The following is a 19702-nucleotide window of genomic DNA, read 5'->3' as shown; positions in this document are numbered from 1 at the left end:
GCAGATCTGAGTGAGGAGACTGAACTTCATGTACCTCCTTTGCGTCTCGGATCTTAATCAGGAAGGTCTGCAGCTCCAGCGTCTCTACAAACAGAGCTCGGCAGACGGCCTGGTAGTGTACAGGAGCCAGACTCGGGTTGGCCAGACGAGACGAACAGAGTACCATCACCTGATGGAACGTACAAACCAGCCCAGTTGCTCCCTCTTCCTGCTCCTCCTCTTCCTCCTCCTCCTGTCCGCTGTAGCCCTCATCAGCGGTGCCATTCCCAGTAGTGCTGGTTCCCTCTTCACCTGAGTCTTCGCTGGCCATTCTCTCGATGAGGTGCTCCAGCATCGGACTAAGCTCCCGCTCCTCGCTGTCGTCCAGTCCCCAGTCCAGAGCTCGGTAGATGGCCACTCCGAGAGACTGGACCAGCTGGGAGAAAAGCAAAAAGGCAGGAGTCTATTTCCGATGTACAAAAATGAAACCCAACATGAGATTCGTTTGAAAACAGAGAGTCAGGTGTAGATATTTGTTGGGTATGTTGGGTAGATTCCATCTCACTGACCATAAGCACAAAGCAAAACAAATTTCATATCAAATATTAAATCAAAGAAAGCTTCAGCTGCTGTAATAAAGGCTGCGAAAGACACCAAAACGATCAAAGATGATAATTATAACGAATTTGGGTAAAATATCAGTTAATTTTAGTCAAATTCGTGTTCTACTTTATTGTTTAACAGATTTTTATACCACAACTATCTGTGCAATCAACCTATTTCTGTTACAGAGTTCAAACTTTCTTATTTTAAAATAACAATGTGAAATCTTCTGCACTTAGATACAAACATTGGTATCTAGATACTGCTAATACATAATTATTGTTACGTTGAGGCACAGTAAAAATATGTGTAACAGCAAACAGACATGAAGTTTCACTAAAGCAAATCCCAGAAGGAAGAAAGAAAACAATCTTTTATATAGCGCCTCTCAAGATAAAAATCACGAGGTGCTTCATAAAAACTAACAAAAAAAAATGTAAATATAAAAAAAAGGTTTCAAAAAATGATAAAATATGTTTAAAATTAGAAATAAATTAAAGTAAGGAAAGAGAGAGAACAAATGAATGGGAGAGAGGGAAATCAGTGGATCCTGGGAAAGGAGGAAAAGGAACAGAACAAGGAGAGGGTGATGAAGGTCACGCAAAAACCAGCTTGAACAGGTGAGTCTTCAGCTGCTTTTTAAAGGAGACCACTGAGTCCACTGATCTCAGGCTCAGGGGGAGAGAGGTCCAGAGTCTGGGGGCCACAGCAGCAGATGATCTGTCACCTTTGACCTTTAGCCTGGTGCTGCACAACCAGTAGGCTTTGATCACTGGACCTCAGGGACCTGCTGGGGGTGTAGGGACTAAGAAGATCACCAATGTAAGATGGTGCTTGTCCATGTAAGGCCCTGTAGACCAGAACCAGGATCTTGAAATGAACCCTGAAGTTGACTGGCAGCCAGTGAAGCTGGAGGAGAAGCGGGGTGATGTGGGTGTGTTTGGAGGACTTGGTCAGAAGCCGAGCACAGGTGTTCTGAACCACCTGTAGACGGTTCAGGGAGGTTCTGCTCAGACACGTGAAAAGAGAGTTACAGTAGTCTAAGCGTGAGGAGATGAAGGTGTGGAGAACTGTCTCAAGTTCAGAGCGGGACAGAATGGGACTCAGCTTAGCAACGTTCCTGAGATGGAAGAAGGAAGTTTAACAGAATTCCTCACCTGTCTCTCTGCAATGGGAGGCAGAGGAGGCCCGTCAGAGAAATCTGAGAAAACAAAACAAAACCATGAAACACAGTTAAATAGTTAGGAACACCTTACCCCCCATGGAATTAGTTTTGTTTTTCTTTTGTTGATAATTCAAACCACTGAGGAAAAAACATCTCAGAGAAATTAAAAAATATTTTTGATGACTGTTTTTGCAATGTACCATAAGATTCCCTTCTATATCAAGTATTTCAGCCACCGAGACGTAAAATCTGTATTTAATAATAGAACGTAAGTATGATAAAACTATGCATCTATCAATGCAAGTGCCATAAAACGGCTTGTTTGTGCAAAAGTCTTAAGTCATCTCACATATTTATTCATGAATAATGCTAATGAGTCAGACTCTCTATTTCTGTCAAAACGAACACATAAAACTATTTTTTAGCACCAACAAGGTTCCAAAGAGTTGTAAGCTAAAGCAAAACCTGTGAGAAGAAATAAAATTAACCTCTGAGGCTAAAAATATCAAATTAAACTGAAAAAGCCTCGAAGTTAAAAATGTACTTCTTTCAACCTTCAGACAAACAAGAACTACTAGACGGGTTTAAAGTTTACATGATCATCACAAGTGAATAAACATCAGAAACATCATGTATTTTATTTTGTAAGGAAGAGGAAGAGGAGGATCGGGAGGGAGGGATATAGTATAAGCTGTATTCATTTAACTTCTAATCTGCAAAGTGTTTTTAAATCTGCAATTTACCAATTTGTTGTCATTTTAAAATCAACTAATAACCACGACAGCAGCTTTTTCTATAATAGTGATTTTTCTTGTCCAGTAACCTCTGTTGTCTTTAATTTACATACGGTTTTATTTTTACTAGACTTATTGCCGCAGTTGTTCACTGTTGCAGCTTTTCCACACGTCCCAGTCTGAACTTGAGCTTTTGTCCTGCAGTCCAGTTAGCGGGGCTGAGAGAGAGAGAAACAACCTTTTCTCCTGGCTCAGATGTCAGTAACGACACCCGGGGGGGCCAAAACTCCTCGATCAGCAGCTCTCACAGCCGAGGAACAGGAGAGTGGGCAGACAGGGGAAACAGGAGAAAGGAGGTGATCCGGGAGGAGAGAGAAGAGGGAAATCAGCCGGGTAAAAAGGGGAAATTCAATAATAACAACAATAATAAAACTTCTAAACCTGCTCAATTTATTGAAACCTGGCAAAATTATTTACAAGGTTAAATACCTTTGATTATTTGTGTGAAGGTTTATGCATCCTATTTTGAAAGAGGAAGATAGCCTTGTTGTTTAAAGGTAGATTTCAGTATGACAGCCGAGCCTATCCGTATAACTGCACTATCTGCAGTCTGATTATCAGGCGGTGAGTTGTGTTTTTGCTGTGTAAGTCTGGTGGGGGTGGGGGGGCAGAACTCTCTGCTGTCAACAACAAGGTGCAGCAGGACGTGAAGCTCTGCCTGCGACCGACAAAGCCCTGCACTGTTTCCTGTGTGAACGGAGACGCTGCTTCCATCAGCAACAAAAGACGGTCCACTACAACTCCCACCACACAGGAGTGCAGTGGTGAGATGAAGCCATGGAAACCCGTCAGACAGGTTCTGGTAACACATTCTGGGTCAGAGCGAAACCAATGATACTGCTGCTGGTTTTCCCACAGACTCAGTCGTAAACACAGAGGACAGGAATCTGCATGAGAAACGCCTCCGACAGCTTAGGAAAACAGAGAACTGCTAAACCGAGTGTTTAGTTAATTATTTCTTTAGTTTGAGCTGCAGGCGAACAGCTCCGCTGTCATGATGCTGCTCTTTGTTTGTCAAAAACAAGAAGCTTAAAACAAACTTTTAATTAGTTTTTGAGCAAACTCTTATTAGATAACTGGAATATCTGCAAGTTTAGGCCAACTCACATCTGCAGACACAAGGGAAAATGGTGCCCGAAACATCAATTATAAATCATATGATGAGTCAGAAATCAATTTCAGACCAAAAACAGATTCTGTATTGGTGGTCCAAACGCATCATGCCCACACAGATGACTCAAACAACCAACATCTGTCCCGCAGAACGACAAACAGATACAACCTGCGTCTCCCAGCCAACCAACAAGTGGTGATAACCCAGTCAGCGTCTGAGTTGTGTGACTGACTTCCTGTCGCTGCGCCCTGCAGAACTCCCGCTCATTAGCTCATGGCTACACAGAGGGTCAATCTGGATAATAATGGAAAATATTTTGTCCTCGAAAGCCTGACACCCTCTCTTCCTACCTTTGTTGGCACAAAACCCTCTCCCAACATGGATTTGCCTCCTGTTGCCATGGAAATAAGGACTGAGAAACCACAGTGACAAGAAAAACTGGGTTCAGAAGATCATGAGTGATAAAACAAACAGAAGAGACAAACAAAGGAGGCAGTAAGGAAAAAGCAGCAGCAGCAGAATAACTTTTAGCCAAATTAACTTTCTATTACATCATTTCCATTTCAGTAAACAGCCACAGGTATCGGTGCTTGTTGCAGCTTTTTAAAAGAGTGTTTCCGGATGTTTGCACTCTCAGACTTCTGCTTTAAATGATCTCTGGACAGAATTTGACACATACACCAAGATTATGGGATGCCTATGAACCTCTCACAGATAGCATGGAACTGTATTTCATGTTTATCTACGTACGCCTGCAGGCTGGGTTTAAAGGTTGTGCCACTAAGTTGTCCTTTGTACTTTTCACCTCATTAAGAGTGAATCTATTGCAGAAGAGAGATTAAAATCACCTCCAAGGCCATGGTCCTCATTCTGGAAAAGGGGAATAGTCATATCCGGGTAGGAAATGCAGAACTGCTCCGGGTGGAGGAGTTCTAGTTGATGGGTGGATTAAGCGATACCATTACGGTAATCATTAAGGTAATACTGTCAACTTACCAGTAACCTACATTCCAGCTTTTTCTTATAGTCATGACCAAAATGATTACACTGCAAATCTACAGACCAGGGGCCTCATTTATCAAGCCTGCTTACGCACAAAACGGGGTCGGAAAACTGCGTAAGCAACTTTCCACGCAAACTTTGGGATTTATGAAAGAAAACTTAGCGGAAAAATGTGCGTAACTTTAAGTTGACTAAGGACCTGGCTTACACACATGTTGGACATGGAGAGCACCTGCAGTGCTGCTGCTGAGAGAAATCCTGCAGCATTATCACTAGCACCGCTTCGTTTTCACACAGAACAAGACCCCCCCCCCCCCCCCACACACACACACACACACACACACACACACTGAAGCCAGAATAGGGAATGCAGAATATCAGCAGAGGGACAGATTGAGACAGAACATCATGCGTCTGTGACAGTGTGTGTCCTGTCACTGTGACCCGACTGATCATGCGCCCTGGCTACTTGTACAGGGGAGATCTCCGTTTGGGTGACTGGTTAGCGTGCATGACTTTCACCTGGGAGTCTGGGGTTCAAATCCCAATTAGACCACTCTTTTTATATCCGCCACAGATCTCTCTGAAGAAGTCAGCATTGACGGCTTCAGTAACGCTGTGCCCCTCCGTGGATTTTCTCTTATTTGTTTTGCAAAAGCACTTCCTTTCATGTCTCCACCTCACCCACAGGTACCTCAGCTTCTGCTTCTGTGAAATGGCGCTTCCTTGATCTACAGTCACCATCGACGTTGGCGGAGCGCTGCAACAGCCGGTTTATGTATGTGTGTGAGATCCACAAGGCACTTTGCATTGACCATTTATGGCAGTAAGTGGGCGTGGTGAGGGCGGGATGTGGCTAAAAAGCAGCTGAGAAACATTCTCGTTAGTCTCTGATTTATGGAGCGGAGATTGCGTGCAGCTGTGCGTCCTCCATGTTTGATAGATCACAAACCCGCTTGGCGTGAGTTCATTTTTTTTGCTGAGCTTCAGTACGGTTTTAGTAAGGATTCTACGCCATGTTTGATAAATGAGACCCCTGGTGTGATGATGCCATAATTTAGTGAATTGGGCTGGAGCCACCATCAGGAGGAGGAGTTGCTGCTCCTCCACATCAAAATGAGCCTGTTGAGGTGGTTTGGGCACCGGTGAGGATGTCATAAATGCAGTTTGATACTTTTCCATTAGATAACCTGTCATAAATGTATTAAGAAGGCGTAAAGTCCTGCACACGCCGCACAAGCACTACTGTCCTCTTACAGAGTTAAAACAGGAGATCACACAGATTTCATTGAAATGTTGTGTTGAAATGATTGCAAAAGGATTAAATGAATATTGATTTTAGAAAATGAGCCAATGTTTTGGAGCCTGGATTCTAAAAAAGGTCTTAGACATTTTCTAGAAGATGGATCCACTTCCTCCGAACACTGGTTTCAACATTTGAGCGGATCAATGAAGGAGTTATGAGCTGTCACCAAAAATATCTGCCAACACAAATGTACTTTTGGCCACAAAAAATAAATAAATAAAGATTGTCCATGAAATTCAGAAAAAGATGAGCGGTCCAGATGGTGGAGGGCTGATGAACACTTCTCATGAAGGCATCGTAACAGCTCGTCCTCAGAGGAGCTTCCTGCAGCACCTCCACTTTGTTCACGTTACAGCGGCTGTTTCCGCTCAGATTTGTGCTCTTCGCAGGGAGAGTCGGTGGAACAGCTGATGTCAGCAGCATCCGAAAGCTGCCTGTGTTTACGGTCAGTCATGTGTGATTTCACAGCAGACTGACGATGGGAAAAAGGAAACCTGGACAGCTGGAATGCTGTTTTAATTGTTAAATATTTCATCTGTCTGACTAATAAAATGTGTTTCGTTCATTTGATTCCTGCACAGCAAGGTTCAGTTTACCTGTGGATTATTTTCTGCATCATTAAAAGTATTTGATTATTTGTTATTCTTCCTCAGCTGTGCAAAAGGCGTCCTTCTAAGATTAAATGAACTGCGAAAAGGAAAAGAAAATATCCTGTTGCTGCTTTTAATATTGCCTTTCTAAAGAGAGCATCCCAAAAACCACGAAAGTCTAGTTCTCCTGAATTAAATCCTATTTTCCGTGCCCTAAATCACAGAGAATCTACATTATATTCAACTAATAGCATAAAAAATACAAGAATAAAAAATAAATAAACAGCATCACCAAGGAGACAATGCTCCCCAAATGTATTCATCCCAGCACACCTGCTCCCCTCTGGTTTCAGCTCTCTAAAATAAGAAATAAAATTCTTTTGAAAAACAAGGAATGTACAGCTGACTTAAAAGAAAATTAATAAATTAATGGGGTTATGTCAAAGACTTCACATTTTTAAAGCATATAAATGGTTTAGGATTTATTTAAGGAATGCATTTTTCTGATTTATGATCCAGTTTGGGAGGAAAATTTGCATCATCATAACAATCTACATGTTTATTCTTAAATGTGAATCTGACTTTGGCGCTACAAACCCAGTTATTATGACTACTTGTCAATAAGACAAAAATTGAAGTTTTTACTGAGGCAACACCACAATTAAAAATACTTCAAACATTTACAACTATACAATAAAATACAGAAAGAAAATGATTCAGGGAATTAAGACATTAGTCACCTAAGGCAGTAAAAGTGGATATAAGTGCGCCACAATTTGAAGACACATCTAGTTTGTCCTCAAGTATAAAAAATAAAGCAGGTTCCAGGACTGCAGTGAGTCATGAACAATCCAAACGCAGGAGGATTTTTATGGTACAGTCATGGAGAATTCAATAAAATAAAAAGAAGACTACATGAAATCCTTTGGGCTTCCATTCATCCTTTGAAGTCTCCAAAACAGTCCTTGCACCAGCACAGCTAAAGCTGTCCTCTGAATAATTGATCATTTACCGGCATCTCTGGCATTGGAAGGGAGACACCGATTTATATCAACGGATACAAAGATGTTCTGTGTAAAAATAACTGTGCTCCTATTCAAAAAAAAAATCCCAGTAAATAAACCCAAGTTGGTCTGGATGCAGCAGGACGCTGGAGTTCTAGTTCATCTCTGCCAAACCCAACGTGGGATTTATTTAATTTAATAAGAAACAGCTTTTACTTTGAGCTTGTTGAAAAACTAACCAGGATTTGAAGTATTTTCGAGACACTGATAGTGACCCTTCAATTCCGCATTAATATCATTGAGCCTGACAGCTCGGTTCACTTTTAAAAGAGTGAAACTGGCACACAGAAACAGTAGATGTAGCTGAAGGAAACTCGTTCCTGAGATAAAACCAAGCTGATCATTTGTTGTTGATCTTTGCCGAATAGAAACGTGAGCTTTCATGTTTAGCACACGTCAAAGTTGAAGCGAAAACTTACAAAAGAAGCTAGCGCTGTTGAATTAAACCTTTGCTTTTAGACCAATCAAAGCTGAGAGAAGTTGGAGCAACCGTCCTACCGTCGCGTCGGGGTTCCTCCCGTAACGAAACGGTCCCATCTCTGTGGAGGAGGATGGCGGACGGGTCCTTCACCCGGCTGGCTCTCCCGGGCGGCGGGCGGGGCACCCGGAGTCCGCTGCAGCACTGATAGCACACGGCCCATGCCTGCTCCTCGTTGATGGGCTGCTCGTAGGACTTCAGCACCTCCTCCAGGGACAGCTCCCAGGGCTCGGCCAGGTCCCGAACCTCCGCGCGGTCCGTGGAGGCGGTCACACGGGAACCCCCGTCCTCGGTAGTTCTGGTGGTGGATCCGGCCATGACTGCGATGCCGCGGAGCCCATGCTTCACTCCTCGAGCACCGGGGCCATTTGTGTGCTGAGCTGTTCGACCCGGTCTCGAGTACCGCAGCTGCGCCTCGTTATGTTACAAGTTGTCAAGGTAGCAGACGGAAACATGGACTTCCGGTTTCTGGTTTCAAAAATAAAACAGCAGGCGATGTGAAGTTACAAAATAAATGTCAAACCATAACTAGATCCCATATGACTCCATGGCGTTTTGGAAAATGTTCTTTAAAATACAATATATATATATATATATATATATATATATATATATATATATATATATATATATATATATATATATATATATAAGAGTCTTGTTATCAGACAACTTCACAAATAAAGAAAAAAGATGTCGGCAGTTTAAAGTAAATTTACTTACTTAATTATTTATATTTTAATTAATTTATTTATTGTGTTTTCGGTTTGTGAATTGAAATGAGTGAGTAAAAACTTTTTAAAAGGAAGACGCTTGTTGCTTTTTGCTTCTGTCAGAGAGACAATCCTAGCTCATGATTTCTGGATTTTTGTCAGAGCTGCTCTGTAAAACCATTTCAACAGACAGGTCTTCAGGGGAAGGAAAAAACCTGTCCACCGGCTATCGTTTCCCAGGATAAGGGAAATGATTGGCCATCTTGGTTGAGCTTATTTGTATGTAGGCACGCACTTGTCATGTTCTGTGTCCCTTTGTTCCCCAGCTCCTCCAGTTCCCACTCCAGGTTCTCCTTTTGTGTTCTCATAGCGCCCTCATGTGTTCTTTGTCTGCATCTCTGTTGTGTGTCTTAAGTTGTAGCCCCAGCCTTTTGTTCCCCAGTTCATTGTACGTGTGTATGAGTTTGTGTGTGTCAGTATGTGTTTGTGTGAGCCCTTCCCTTAGTCTTTAGGTTTAGTTTTGTGTTTTATATAGTGTCAGGTTTATCTGCCCTCCACTGGTTCTCTTCCCCATCCAGATAACTGTTGTCACCTGCCTTCCCTCCAGCCTCACTCCACACACCTGCTTCCTGTTTCCCTAATTGCTCCTCCCAGTCTATATAAGCCCTCATTGTCTCATTGTTCTTGTCGGTCCATTGTTGTTTGTCAGCGTTGTTCTTTGGTGCTCTGTGTGAGCTTCCTGTCTAGTCCCCAGTTTGTGCTCTAATTGAGCTTTTGTTCTCCTGCTTTTGGATTTCTGGATTTTGGGCTCCATGCCTCTGGATTTATTTTGGTTCATCCTACAATAAAAGGATTTTTTACTTTATATCAACTCCTGCCTCATATCGTCTGGTGCTCTGCATATTGGGTCCTACTCCTCCTAATCAGAACGTGACAGCACTAAAGTGACAAAAATTACAAACAAAAATCAGCTAAACTATTTAAATTATAATTCATAGCCTATGCAGGAGTTTGAATGAAACAATATAATTTATTATCACACATTTTATTACCTTAATATCAAGATATTTTTAAAATATTATAAATTGACAATACATTATAACCCACTTTTGCACCAAACAAATTAAATAAAAATCGCAAAAAATACATTTCTTTCTTAGAGTGGTTGATTTGTTAATATACTCCTTATGAATAAGGGAAAATAAACACATTTCAAATGTGCGTATTTAAAGAAACCACAAAGCCAAAGCTGCAGAAGCTGGCACAGTCTCATTCCATTGCAGCCGCTGATGAAGCTCTGAGAAGTAATGACAATCTAGTTTTATTTCAAAGTGACACGCGGAATTTCACTTCCCGAGGAAAAACAACTTGAGAACATTTATCATTGTGAAAGAACTTTTCAAATCAAAACTTTGTGTCAATCTACTTAAACAATGACTGCAGGTGTGACAGTTTCACAGTCATAGCAATGCTCTTTAAGCAGAGAACGTTCTTTAACACCTGTGATTGCTTTTGAGATGTGTTTCCGTGGGAAAAGCTGTTGAGCAAGGCAGTTTTCCATGAAACCTGTTGAAAATGTGTGTCTGTGCTGCTGAAGGGTGCTGTCTTCTCCTGGTTGTCCTTCCTGTTTGACGTATTTTTTTCTACACTGCCTGAAAGTTTGATATTTCGGCTGATTGTCTTTATATAAGGATTGTATAACCACAATGATTTTTTCAAACCACATTAATCTGCCTTTAATAAAAATGCGCTACTGCTGACGTGACATACGGCTAAAGCTGTTGCTGCTCTGACGCACACCTGGCCTCAGTTTTCAACAAATGTTAGGCATGCGTGTGGGCGCAGTTCAGAACAATATGCAGGATGATTCTTAGAAAGCAAATAACCTGCACTTGTCTTTCTGCCTTCGTGGGTCAGAGGAGTCTAAAGCTCTTCACAAAGCATTCATCCATTCACACACACACATTCACACGCCAAGCAGCCACACGGGAAACAAAAAAAAAATCTCTCACAAAAGTTGTGTAAACAAGAGATCCTAAAAAGTAATTTGAGAACAAAGACAATAAAAGCAGATTAAAAAGCAAAAATTAAGGAACAGATAACAACCGCAGAAGAAGAAAATAATAAAAGAAAAAAGGAAATTCTAACTATTTGTTTTGTACTGGTTTAATAAAAACATTTTATAAATGTGCAGGATCGGGAGGTCAGACCGCTGCTTATGGAACAAAACTTCACATCCATCATGTCTGAAACTGCAGTTGTCAAATCTGTCTGCAGAAGCAGAAACTGGTTTTGCTGTGAAGTTGGAGTTCTTTCTCAGTTGAACTGTGTAAAATGACAACGTGTACGTGAATTTACTGGAAATGCAGCATTTGTGTCCATAGAAATCCACCTTGTGGTGAGCGGAGGCTCTACTCCACGAAGCAGGTGGTTCTTTCTTTGACCTTTGGGGCGTTTCTCTGCTGGTTACCACTTGAACTGATGTGGCTCCCGTGGAACTAACAGATCTATGTCTAGATTGTTCTGCTCCTTATTATTTTGGACTGTCCTGTAGCCCAGCAGCGACATGGCCTCTTTACACACTTCCTGAACACGTTTGACCTTCAAGTGAGGCAGCATGGTGCGCCACGCCTCAGAGACCTGGGTAGCGTTTCTAGACACAACTTGAAAAGCCTCCTTCACCGTCCCTTTTCCTTTTCCATGGGTCTTCTGGTAGATCCAGTCACTCATCTCTGGAGTCATCTTCAAACCAACAAAGTCATAAATTTCATTGACCTCCTTCTGTGGGTTGTGTACCACGTCTTCATAGCGAACCAGTTTGTAGCGGCCTCTTAGAAATGGAGGTGGTTTCAGGATGGCCCTTTCGTAAATGCCAACGTGGCTCCGGCAGATCTCCTGCATCACTTTGAACTGAGCTTCAACGTTCGGTATGTTTTGTTGTTCCAGAGCTGTTGCCGTGTCTTTTGCTAAGACTCTAGCGGACTCCTCTCTTGACCGCATCACGGCCCGTGGGTCCCGGACCAGATGAACGATGCGGAGATCCAGGTTGGGGTCTTGCAGAAGAGGATAAAGGGACTCCAGCTCAAACAGTCGGGTTTCTTTTAACACCACGTGACTGTATGTGCTGCAGGCCTGCTCCGCCTTCTGCAGACCTCGAGCGTCACATTTCTGACGACACTTAACTTCATTGATGGCTCTGACAGAACAGGCGGGCGGCGAGCACAGAGCTCGACTCTGGTACCACATAAACAAGGAGGAAACACGGTGGTTTTCTGGGAGATAGGCATCCATCACTGAGAAGTCACACTGGTAGAGACTCCGGAGACAATCCCTCACAGCCATCCGGAGGAGCCGGGCTCCAGATTTCTGCACTCTGGTCCACACGTGCCAACCGGGCTCCATCAGATAGAAAACAGACGGGTGCTGACTGAAAACCTGACCCAGGAAGGACGAACCTGATCGCCACGACGACAGCAACAAGACGTGAACTTTTCTTCCTGGGAGGGGAGCGTTGTGAGGACTTTGGGGAAGGTTCCTGCTGTTGAACAGGAGAAGTGCTCCCCCCAGCAGTACCAGCAGCAGAAGAAAGGTGTTGAGCTTTGCTCTGTAGCAAAAATTCATGGCTGTGGACAGAAACACAAAAGGTAAAGTGTGGTTTAGAATCTAAGATCTAATGCGTTCTTTTATTCAACACTAAATCTTTTTCTAGGTGAGTTCAGAGTTATCTGTGTGATATTTGACAGAATATTATAGTGTTGGTAGATTATTTAGTCAGTTTATGTGGAATGAGGAGCTGAATATTCAGATGAAAACTAAACGTTAGCGGGAACCATCGCTTTAGTCTGCGCCCGTTTCATCACTTCATTTTTAGATATATCCAACTGAACTAACATTTAAATCCATCTGATTTGTTTTCCATCCATCCATCCATCCATCCATCCATCCATCCATCCATCCATCCATCCATCCTTCCATCCTTCCGTCCGTCCTTCCGTCCGTCCGTCCATCCCTCCCTCCCTCCGTCCGTCCGTCCATCCCTCCCTCCCTCCCTCCGTCCGTCCGTCCATCCATCCATCCATCCTTCCGTCCTTCCGTCCGTCCGTCCATCCATCCATCCATCCATCCATCCATCCATCCATCCATCCTTCCGTCCGTCCGTCCATCCATCCATCCATCCATCCATCCATCCATCCATCCATCCATCCATCCATCCATCCTTCCGTCCGTCCGTCCGTCCATCCATCCATCCATCCATCCTCCCGTCCGTCCGTCCGTCCGTCCGTCCATCCATCCATCCATCCATCCATCCATCCATCCTTCTGTCCGTCCGTCCGTCCGTCCATCCATCCATCCATCCATCCATCCATCCTTCCGTCCATCCATCCATCCATCCTTCCGTCCGTCCGTCCGTCCGTCCGTCCATCCATCCATCCATCCATCCATCCATCCATCCATCCATCCATCCATCCATCCATCCATCCATCCATCCATCCTTCCGTCCGTCCATCCATCCATCCATCCATCCATCCATCCATCCATCCATCCATCCATCCTTCCATCCTTCCGTCCGTCCGTCCGTCCGTCCATCCATCCATCCATCCATCCATCCATCCATCCATCCATCCATCCTTCCGTCCGTCCGTCCATCCATCCATCCATCTATCCTTCCGTCCGTCCGTCCGTCCATCCATCCATCCATCCATCCATCCATCCATCCATCCATCCTTCCGTCCGTCCGTCCGTCCATCCATCCATCCATCCATCCATCCATCCTTCCGTCCGTCCGTCCGTCCGTCCGTCCATCCATCCATCCATCCATCCATCCATCCATCCATCCATCCATCCTTCCGTCCGTCCATCCATCCATCCATCCATCCATCCATCCATCCATCCTTCCGTCCGTCCGTCCATCCATCCATCCATCCATCCATCCATCCATCCTTCCATCCTTCCGTCCGTCCGTCCGTCCGTCCGTCCGTCCGTCCATCCATCCATCCATCCATCCATCCATCCATCCATCCATCCATCCATCCATCCATCCTTCCGTCCATCCGTCCGTCCATCCATCCATCCATCCATCCATCCATTTTTGTCCAGACTTTCCTCTCCCCAGCCACTTGGGCCAGCTCCTCCAGGGGGATCCCGAGGTGTTCCCTGGCCAACCAAGTGACATAGTCGCTCCAACGTGTCCTGGGTCTTCCTTTAGGTCTCCTCCCAGTTGGACGTGCCCGAAAAACCCCACCAGGGAGCTGTCCAGCCACCCTTCCAGAAAGGCTAGTCACCCCTTGCAACAGTCATTGCATGTCTCCGCACCCACGTAGACGGAGAAGTAATAATTAGGCTTAAGCTGCAGCAGTTGCACACCTACTTAGACTCTTAAAAGCTGGTTGGCTGGGAACTTTCTACAGCTGAATGATGACAAGGCTGAGATCCTCATCTCTGTCCCAGACAAGCTGGTCCCCAAAGTCAGAGACTCTCTTGGTCAGCTTGCTTCTCACACCAAACCCTCTGTCAGGAATCTTGGTGTGACCTTTGACCCAGCTCTCACCCTGGATTCTCATGTCAGTTCTCTTGTTCCCTCACATGGCAAAGTTTGGTCCCACTAGGTTATGCTCTGGGTAAAAAGACTCATGGTCTTTAAAAGATCTGAAAAACCTGCTGAGTGGCTTCCTGAAGGAGTGTTCATTCTTGTGGTTAGTCACAGCTCATCACAGCACCTAACAATACTTTCTTTTAGGCTCACTTCATTTCTTGTTTCTGTTTGGTTTCAGGAAGGTGTTGCGTCAAAGACGACTCTCAAGGAGTCGAAGCTGTGTCAGCGTTGCAGCGTGCAAACAGGTTTGGCAGCTTGTCAAAAGCTTTGATGGTTCAAAGAGGTTTCCTCCGGATTGGGCACTCCGAAGTTCTGCTCAAAAACTCACCTCAGCTCAACGAACTGAACAGAAAAACTCGGGAAGTGATCTCAGTTTTACTAATTCCTATGTTATGATTTTCTGGCAAATCACAACATGTTAAGGAGGTTTTACCAGACAAACCTCGGAAACACTCCTTCTCCAGATAAAAGACGCTGATTTCATGGATAAGAAAATCTCAGTGTGTCATGACATTACTGTAGCTTTGTGTCAGGAAGATACGCACGTCTGTACGAGTGTAGATCATGATTAACGTCTCATATCAGACATTACTGATCATAACATAAAAATATTTCAGTGTAATAATAATATTCATTTCAACTTCATTGATTTAGGCACAGATTAACCAAATCATTATCATTATTCAACCGTTTGTCATGGTCTGCGTTCTGCGTCTCCCTCATGTGTCCCCTTATGTTCTCCATCCCTCTCTAGGTTTCCCTCATGTGTCTCCTTGTGTGCATCCCTCCTCAGGCCTAGTCCACACGTAGCCGGTTTTTTTTCTAAACGAATATCCGTCCCTCCAAAAACTTGCATCCACACCACCTCGTTTAAAAAAAACTCTGTCCACACGTACCCGGATAAATACGTTGTTAAGGACATGCCAGACCTGTAGGCGGCAGTACTTCCCCCGTTCTTAACCTCGTCCTTCGTCTGTGGTCTTCCGCAAGGAGCAGTAATTCCGCTTGCAAAAACAAACAAGCAGAAAGCGCTTGGACAATTGATAAAGTGAGCGCAGCTCTGAGGGTATCCATGCTGTCGGCTAGTGTAAACACAGGTCGCACACGTGATGTCAGCATTTTTTGTCGTGGAAGTGACGTTGCGGACCTTAAAACTCCGGTTTTGTCCGTCCACACGCAGACACCCAAAACGGAGAAAACGCAGATCTTCACTATGGCCGGAGTTTTTAAAAAGATCTGTTTTCGTGTGAAAAAACTCCGTTTTCGTGTGGATGACAGGCCAAAACGTAGAAAAATATCTACGTTTTGGCAGATCCCCGGCTACGTGTGGACAGGGCCTGAGTCTTCGGTGCCCCCTTTTGTCCCCAGCTCACTCCCGGTTTCCCTCAGGTCTCCCCTAGTCACCCCTCTGTAGTTTTTATAGGTTCAGCTTTTCCTTTTATTAGTCTCCTTTTGTGTGTGTTTTCCTTCTCCACTTGTTAATTTGTCTCCCTCACTCCTCAGGTCATTACTTATTTATCTTTGGTTCTCCTGTGCCCTCAGTCTTTCAGGTTTATTTATTTAGAGATTATTTAGAGATTCATAGGTTAAGGTTTATTCCCTCTGCTTGGTTTTCCCTTCCCATTTAGTTAATTAATCTCACCAATCTCTCCCCACGCACCTGCTCCTCGTTCTCCCAATCACCCAGCCCCTGTGTATAAAACCCTGTCTGCGTCACAGTGTGTTGCTGGTCCATTGTTTGTGTCAGCGTTGTCTCACCCCCCTCTAGGTCTCTTGGTTTTTCATACTTGGATTTTTGGATTTTCGTTTTTGGCTTCCTGCCACTTTGGATTTCCTTTGGACCATCGCTCCTAATAAAGGATGTTACGTTTTCACTGCTCCTGCCTCGTGTCATCCTGGTTCCTGCATCTTGGGTCCTAACCTCCCCCAACTCAGCACGACACCATTATTGTTCATTCAATCATATGATTATTTACGTATTTCATTTAATCATTCAGTACCCTAACCCTCATTATAAAAGTTTATTCTTTATTCAGAGTTTGAAATCCTGCAGTCTCATCAGAAGAGAGCTTTGCTTGGGAACACTGTGTTGACAATCTCCGTGTCAACACGCACTGCAGAATCTCTGGCTTGTAGAAGACCGAGCAGCAGCTCCACTCGAATAGTGGACTTGTGTCTGTGGGTGACCGGATACTGAAGAGGTCAAACCGTAGATGAAAGATGACCCTTTCTGGACATTACACTGCTAACCATAAAACTGATCTTTCTAATGGGTCGATTCCAAGACCACATCTTCATAAATTCCATTTTATTATGTTTTTTTTATTTAAAAATGTGCTATAGACAATTTTACCCTTGTGCTGTTTATTACTGAACTTTCTTACCAGTACGACTGTTTTAAAAAGTTAGATACACTTCTAAAGTTAATGTTAGCAGCATGTAACCTTTAGTCTTCACACACTGGTGAAATTTGTTCTCCGCATTTGACCCATTCCCCGGGGGAGCGGTCCGCTGCAGACACGGCTACGCTTGGGTACTATTTGCTGGTTTAACCCCCCAATTCAACCCCTTTAATGCTGAGTGTCAAGCAGGGAGTCTTTGGTATGACCCGACTGTGGAGTCGAACCCACAATATGTTTTTATTCATTTCGCAGACGCTTTTATCCAAAGCGACATACAATTTTTACAACCTATAGGGCGTGTTGTGATCTGTGGGGGAAACCGGAGTACCCGGAGGAAACCCACGCAGGCATGGGGAGAACACGCAGCTCCACACAGAAAGGCCGCAGCCGAGTTTTATACCTGCGACCTTCGTGCTGCGAGGCAACAGTGCTAACCACTGCGCCACCATGCAGCCCAATATATATAAATTGTAAAAAGAATACAACTTCTTAGTGGCTAAAATTATGAATCGTCAGTGATTTTATACACTTTCAGCTTCAGAAAACAAAATAACAATTAAAATAATAATAATAATAATAATAATAATGATTTCTTACCTTTACACCTGCTTTAGTCAGTTAACACCACTTGCCCAGGAGCTTTTGGCAGAAAAGGGATTTACAGATCCACTAAAAAAGACAACGTATGACATAACTCAACAGTAACTAACCAATCAGAGTGAAGAAAATGCTGCTTGCCCAGATTCTTGAATATTTTTTATTGACTGGCTGAAACATAAAGCAGTGTCTGACTGGCCAAAGCTCAAAGTGGGTGGTGACAAAGACGGGAGGTTAGACAAACTCAATACTAAATAACCTAGACACACAGAGGATGCTTATGAAATAAGGTTTCTAAATATAAAGACTCAGACTCATTAATGGTCCCTCAGAAGTCCAAGTGGAACAAATGACAGGTTTTATTGTTGTTCTGGAGGCATTTGTTCAGGATGTCAGACGATTTGGATTCATGCAGCAGAAGTTTCCTTTTGGCTTATTTGAGCTTCATTAACCTGAGGAAGGTTATGAATTTCATGCATCGGTTAAAATACCATAATACATATTAAAGGAATGAAACCAAATTCAATACCAAATCTTTTGCCAACAATAACTATTTTATTTCTTAGACTCCATATAACAGATTTTAATGCTCAGGGAGAACTAAATAATCCTTATGAAAAGTCATTTTCGATTTCTTCATTTTGAAGTGTTTAAATTTTGGCTGATCCCACAACATGTCTGTCTGTCATTAAGTTTATTTTTTATCAACGCCAAACCATCAAGTCCAGCAACCTCCTGAAATAGGGACCGAGGTGAAGGAACCAGGCCATCAGCTGACTAGTACTGCCCCACGGTGGAAGAAAGAGTGCATCAGTCCACAAATGTTTGGCACTGACATATCGTTGTTCAAGAAGAAGAAGAAGAAAATATCATTTCTAAAGCGCCTCTCAAGATAAAAATCACAAAAACAAAAAATGTAAAAATAAAAAAAAGCATTTAGAAAATGTTTAAAAATATATTTAAAATGAGCAAAAATAGGCTTTTGTGATTAAAAAATGTTAAGAAAGAGAGAAAGTGAACAAGAAAGAGGGAAATCAGTGGATCCTGAGGAAGTTTCAAACCTTCAACGGATCAGTCAGACTTCCACCATGATGTTTATCTCATTCCTACGCTCCCTTGCAACTGAGCAAAAACATGTCATCTAAAAATTTTTATATTAGATTAAAACATACAATGAAACAATGTGAGAATGAGAAAAACATAAGGTGATTCTTTCACTTTTGTATATTCTATGGATTTATGATTTCTTCCAGCTCTTGGAGAGTGCACACGCTTTTTTTCCTCCTCTCCTCCCCATCTTATCCCAAGGCTGTCACGATTTGATGTGGTAGGATGTGTAGGACCCAAAATGCAGAAAACCAGATGAACAAAGCAGGAGGTAGATGATGAAAAATAAATCCTTTATTTAGGAATAGTCCACAGGCAGGGAGCCAAAACCCAAAAATCTAATACTCTTGACTGAGTAATAAAAACCACTAGAGGACTAGAGACACTGGAACACTGGCTGCTAGGAACAGGAACAAGACTGACAAGAACAACAAACAAACATTAATGGACAGACAAGAACACAGAGACAGACAGGGCTTAAATACACTGGGAGGAGCAATCAGGGAAACAGGAAGCAGGTGTGTGGGGTGAGCTGCTGGAGGGAAGGCAGGTGACACTAATCAACTCAATGGGGAAAACAGAAACAGAGGATGGCAAATACCTTAACACAAAACTAAACAACAATTTCCTAAAGACAGAGAGAAGGACCCACACAAACTAGCTGGAGGAGGACATAGCACATACACACACTGAGCTGGGGACAACGAGGCTGGAGCTGACATGGGAGGAAACAGTAAAAGATATCAGACACTAAACTGACACACCGAAAAATGACACAAGAGGGCGCCAAAGGGCTACAACATAAGACACATAACAGGGATGCAGACAAGGACACATGAGGGCGCTAAGAGAGCACAAGAGGAGCTGGGGGAACAAAGGGACACAAGAGGGAATCTAGAGAGGGTTGGAGGACACCAGGAGGCACAAAGGAAGGGGGCTGACGCAGACCATGACAAAGGCTCTTTGTCTGTCTCTGGGTGTACGGCTGCTTTTGCGTTTTTCTGGAAACTGAAATGCCTAAAATGGATCTGGCCAGTTGGTCACTTAACGTGATTGACAACATTTTTTTAACAATGAGAACGGGAGAAGGGGCTCCCGGGTGCCCCTCTGGGACAGATCCAGCTGGGCACATCATGGACTCCTGGAAACAGTGGAACCTGATCTGCCTATCTCAGCTGTCTGTTGAGGATTCTGA

At 43.5% G+C, this 19702-nt stretch overlaps 2 protein-coding genes across 2 annotated transcripts in view; both read right to left on the bottom strand.

Moving 5' to 3' along the window:
* spire2 (spire-type actin nucleation factor 2) overlaps positions 1-8612 on the bottom strand; it is a 29196-nt gene extending 20584 nt beyond the window's left edge. Inside the window, exons 1-3 of the mRNA XM_015965348.3 lie at positions 8116-8612; positions 1740-1783; positions 35-415 (exon numbers count right to left, since the gene is read on the bottom strand). Coding sequence (XP_015820834.1) covers positions 35-415; positions 1740-1783; positions 8116-8413 — 723 coding nt within the window. The 5' untranslated portion in view covers positions 8414-8612. The remainder of the gene's footprint in view (positions 1-34; positions 416-1739; positions 1784-8115) is intronic.
* Positions 8613-10962: 2350 nt separating this feature from the next.
* LOC107389283 (carbohydrate sulfotransferase 5) lies at positions 10963-17466 on the bottom strand. Its single transcript, XM_015965347.3, has 2 exons — positions 17401-17466; positions 10963-12431 (listed from the first exon to the last, which is right to left on the bottom strand). The coding sequence occupies exon 2, from the start codon at positions 12427-12429 to the stop codon at positions 11275-11277; it is 1155 nt and encodes a 384-aa protein (XP_015820833.3). The 5' UTR covers positions 12430-12431; positions 17401-17466; the 3' UTR covers positions 10963-11274.
* Between the last annotated feature and the right edge of the window lie 2236 nt (positions 17467-19702).

The sequence above is a fragment of the Nothobranchius furzeri genome, chromosome 4 (genome assembly GCF_043380555.1).
Source record: "Nothobranchius furzeri strain GRZ-AD chromosome 4, NfurGRZ-RIMD1, whole genome shotgun sequence".
Classification (NCBI taxonomy): domain Eukaryota; kingdom Metazoa; phylum Chordata; class Actinopteri; order Cyprinodontiformes; family Nothobranchiidae; genus Nothobranchius; species Nothobranchius furzeri.
The sequence above is the reverse complement of the archived record's forward strand: the minus strand, read 5'-3'. Positions and strand labels throughout refer to the sequence as shown.

Excerpts from the sequence above, each read along its gene's own strand:
- LOC107389283 (XM_015965347.3), bottom strand. The coding sequence starts at position 12,429 with ATGAATTTTTGCTACAGAGCAAAGCTCAACACCTTTCTTCTGCTGCTG.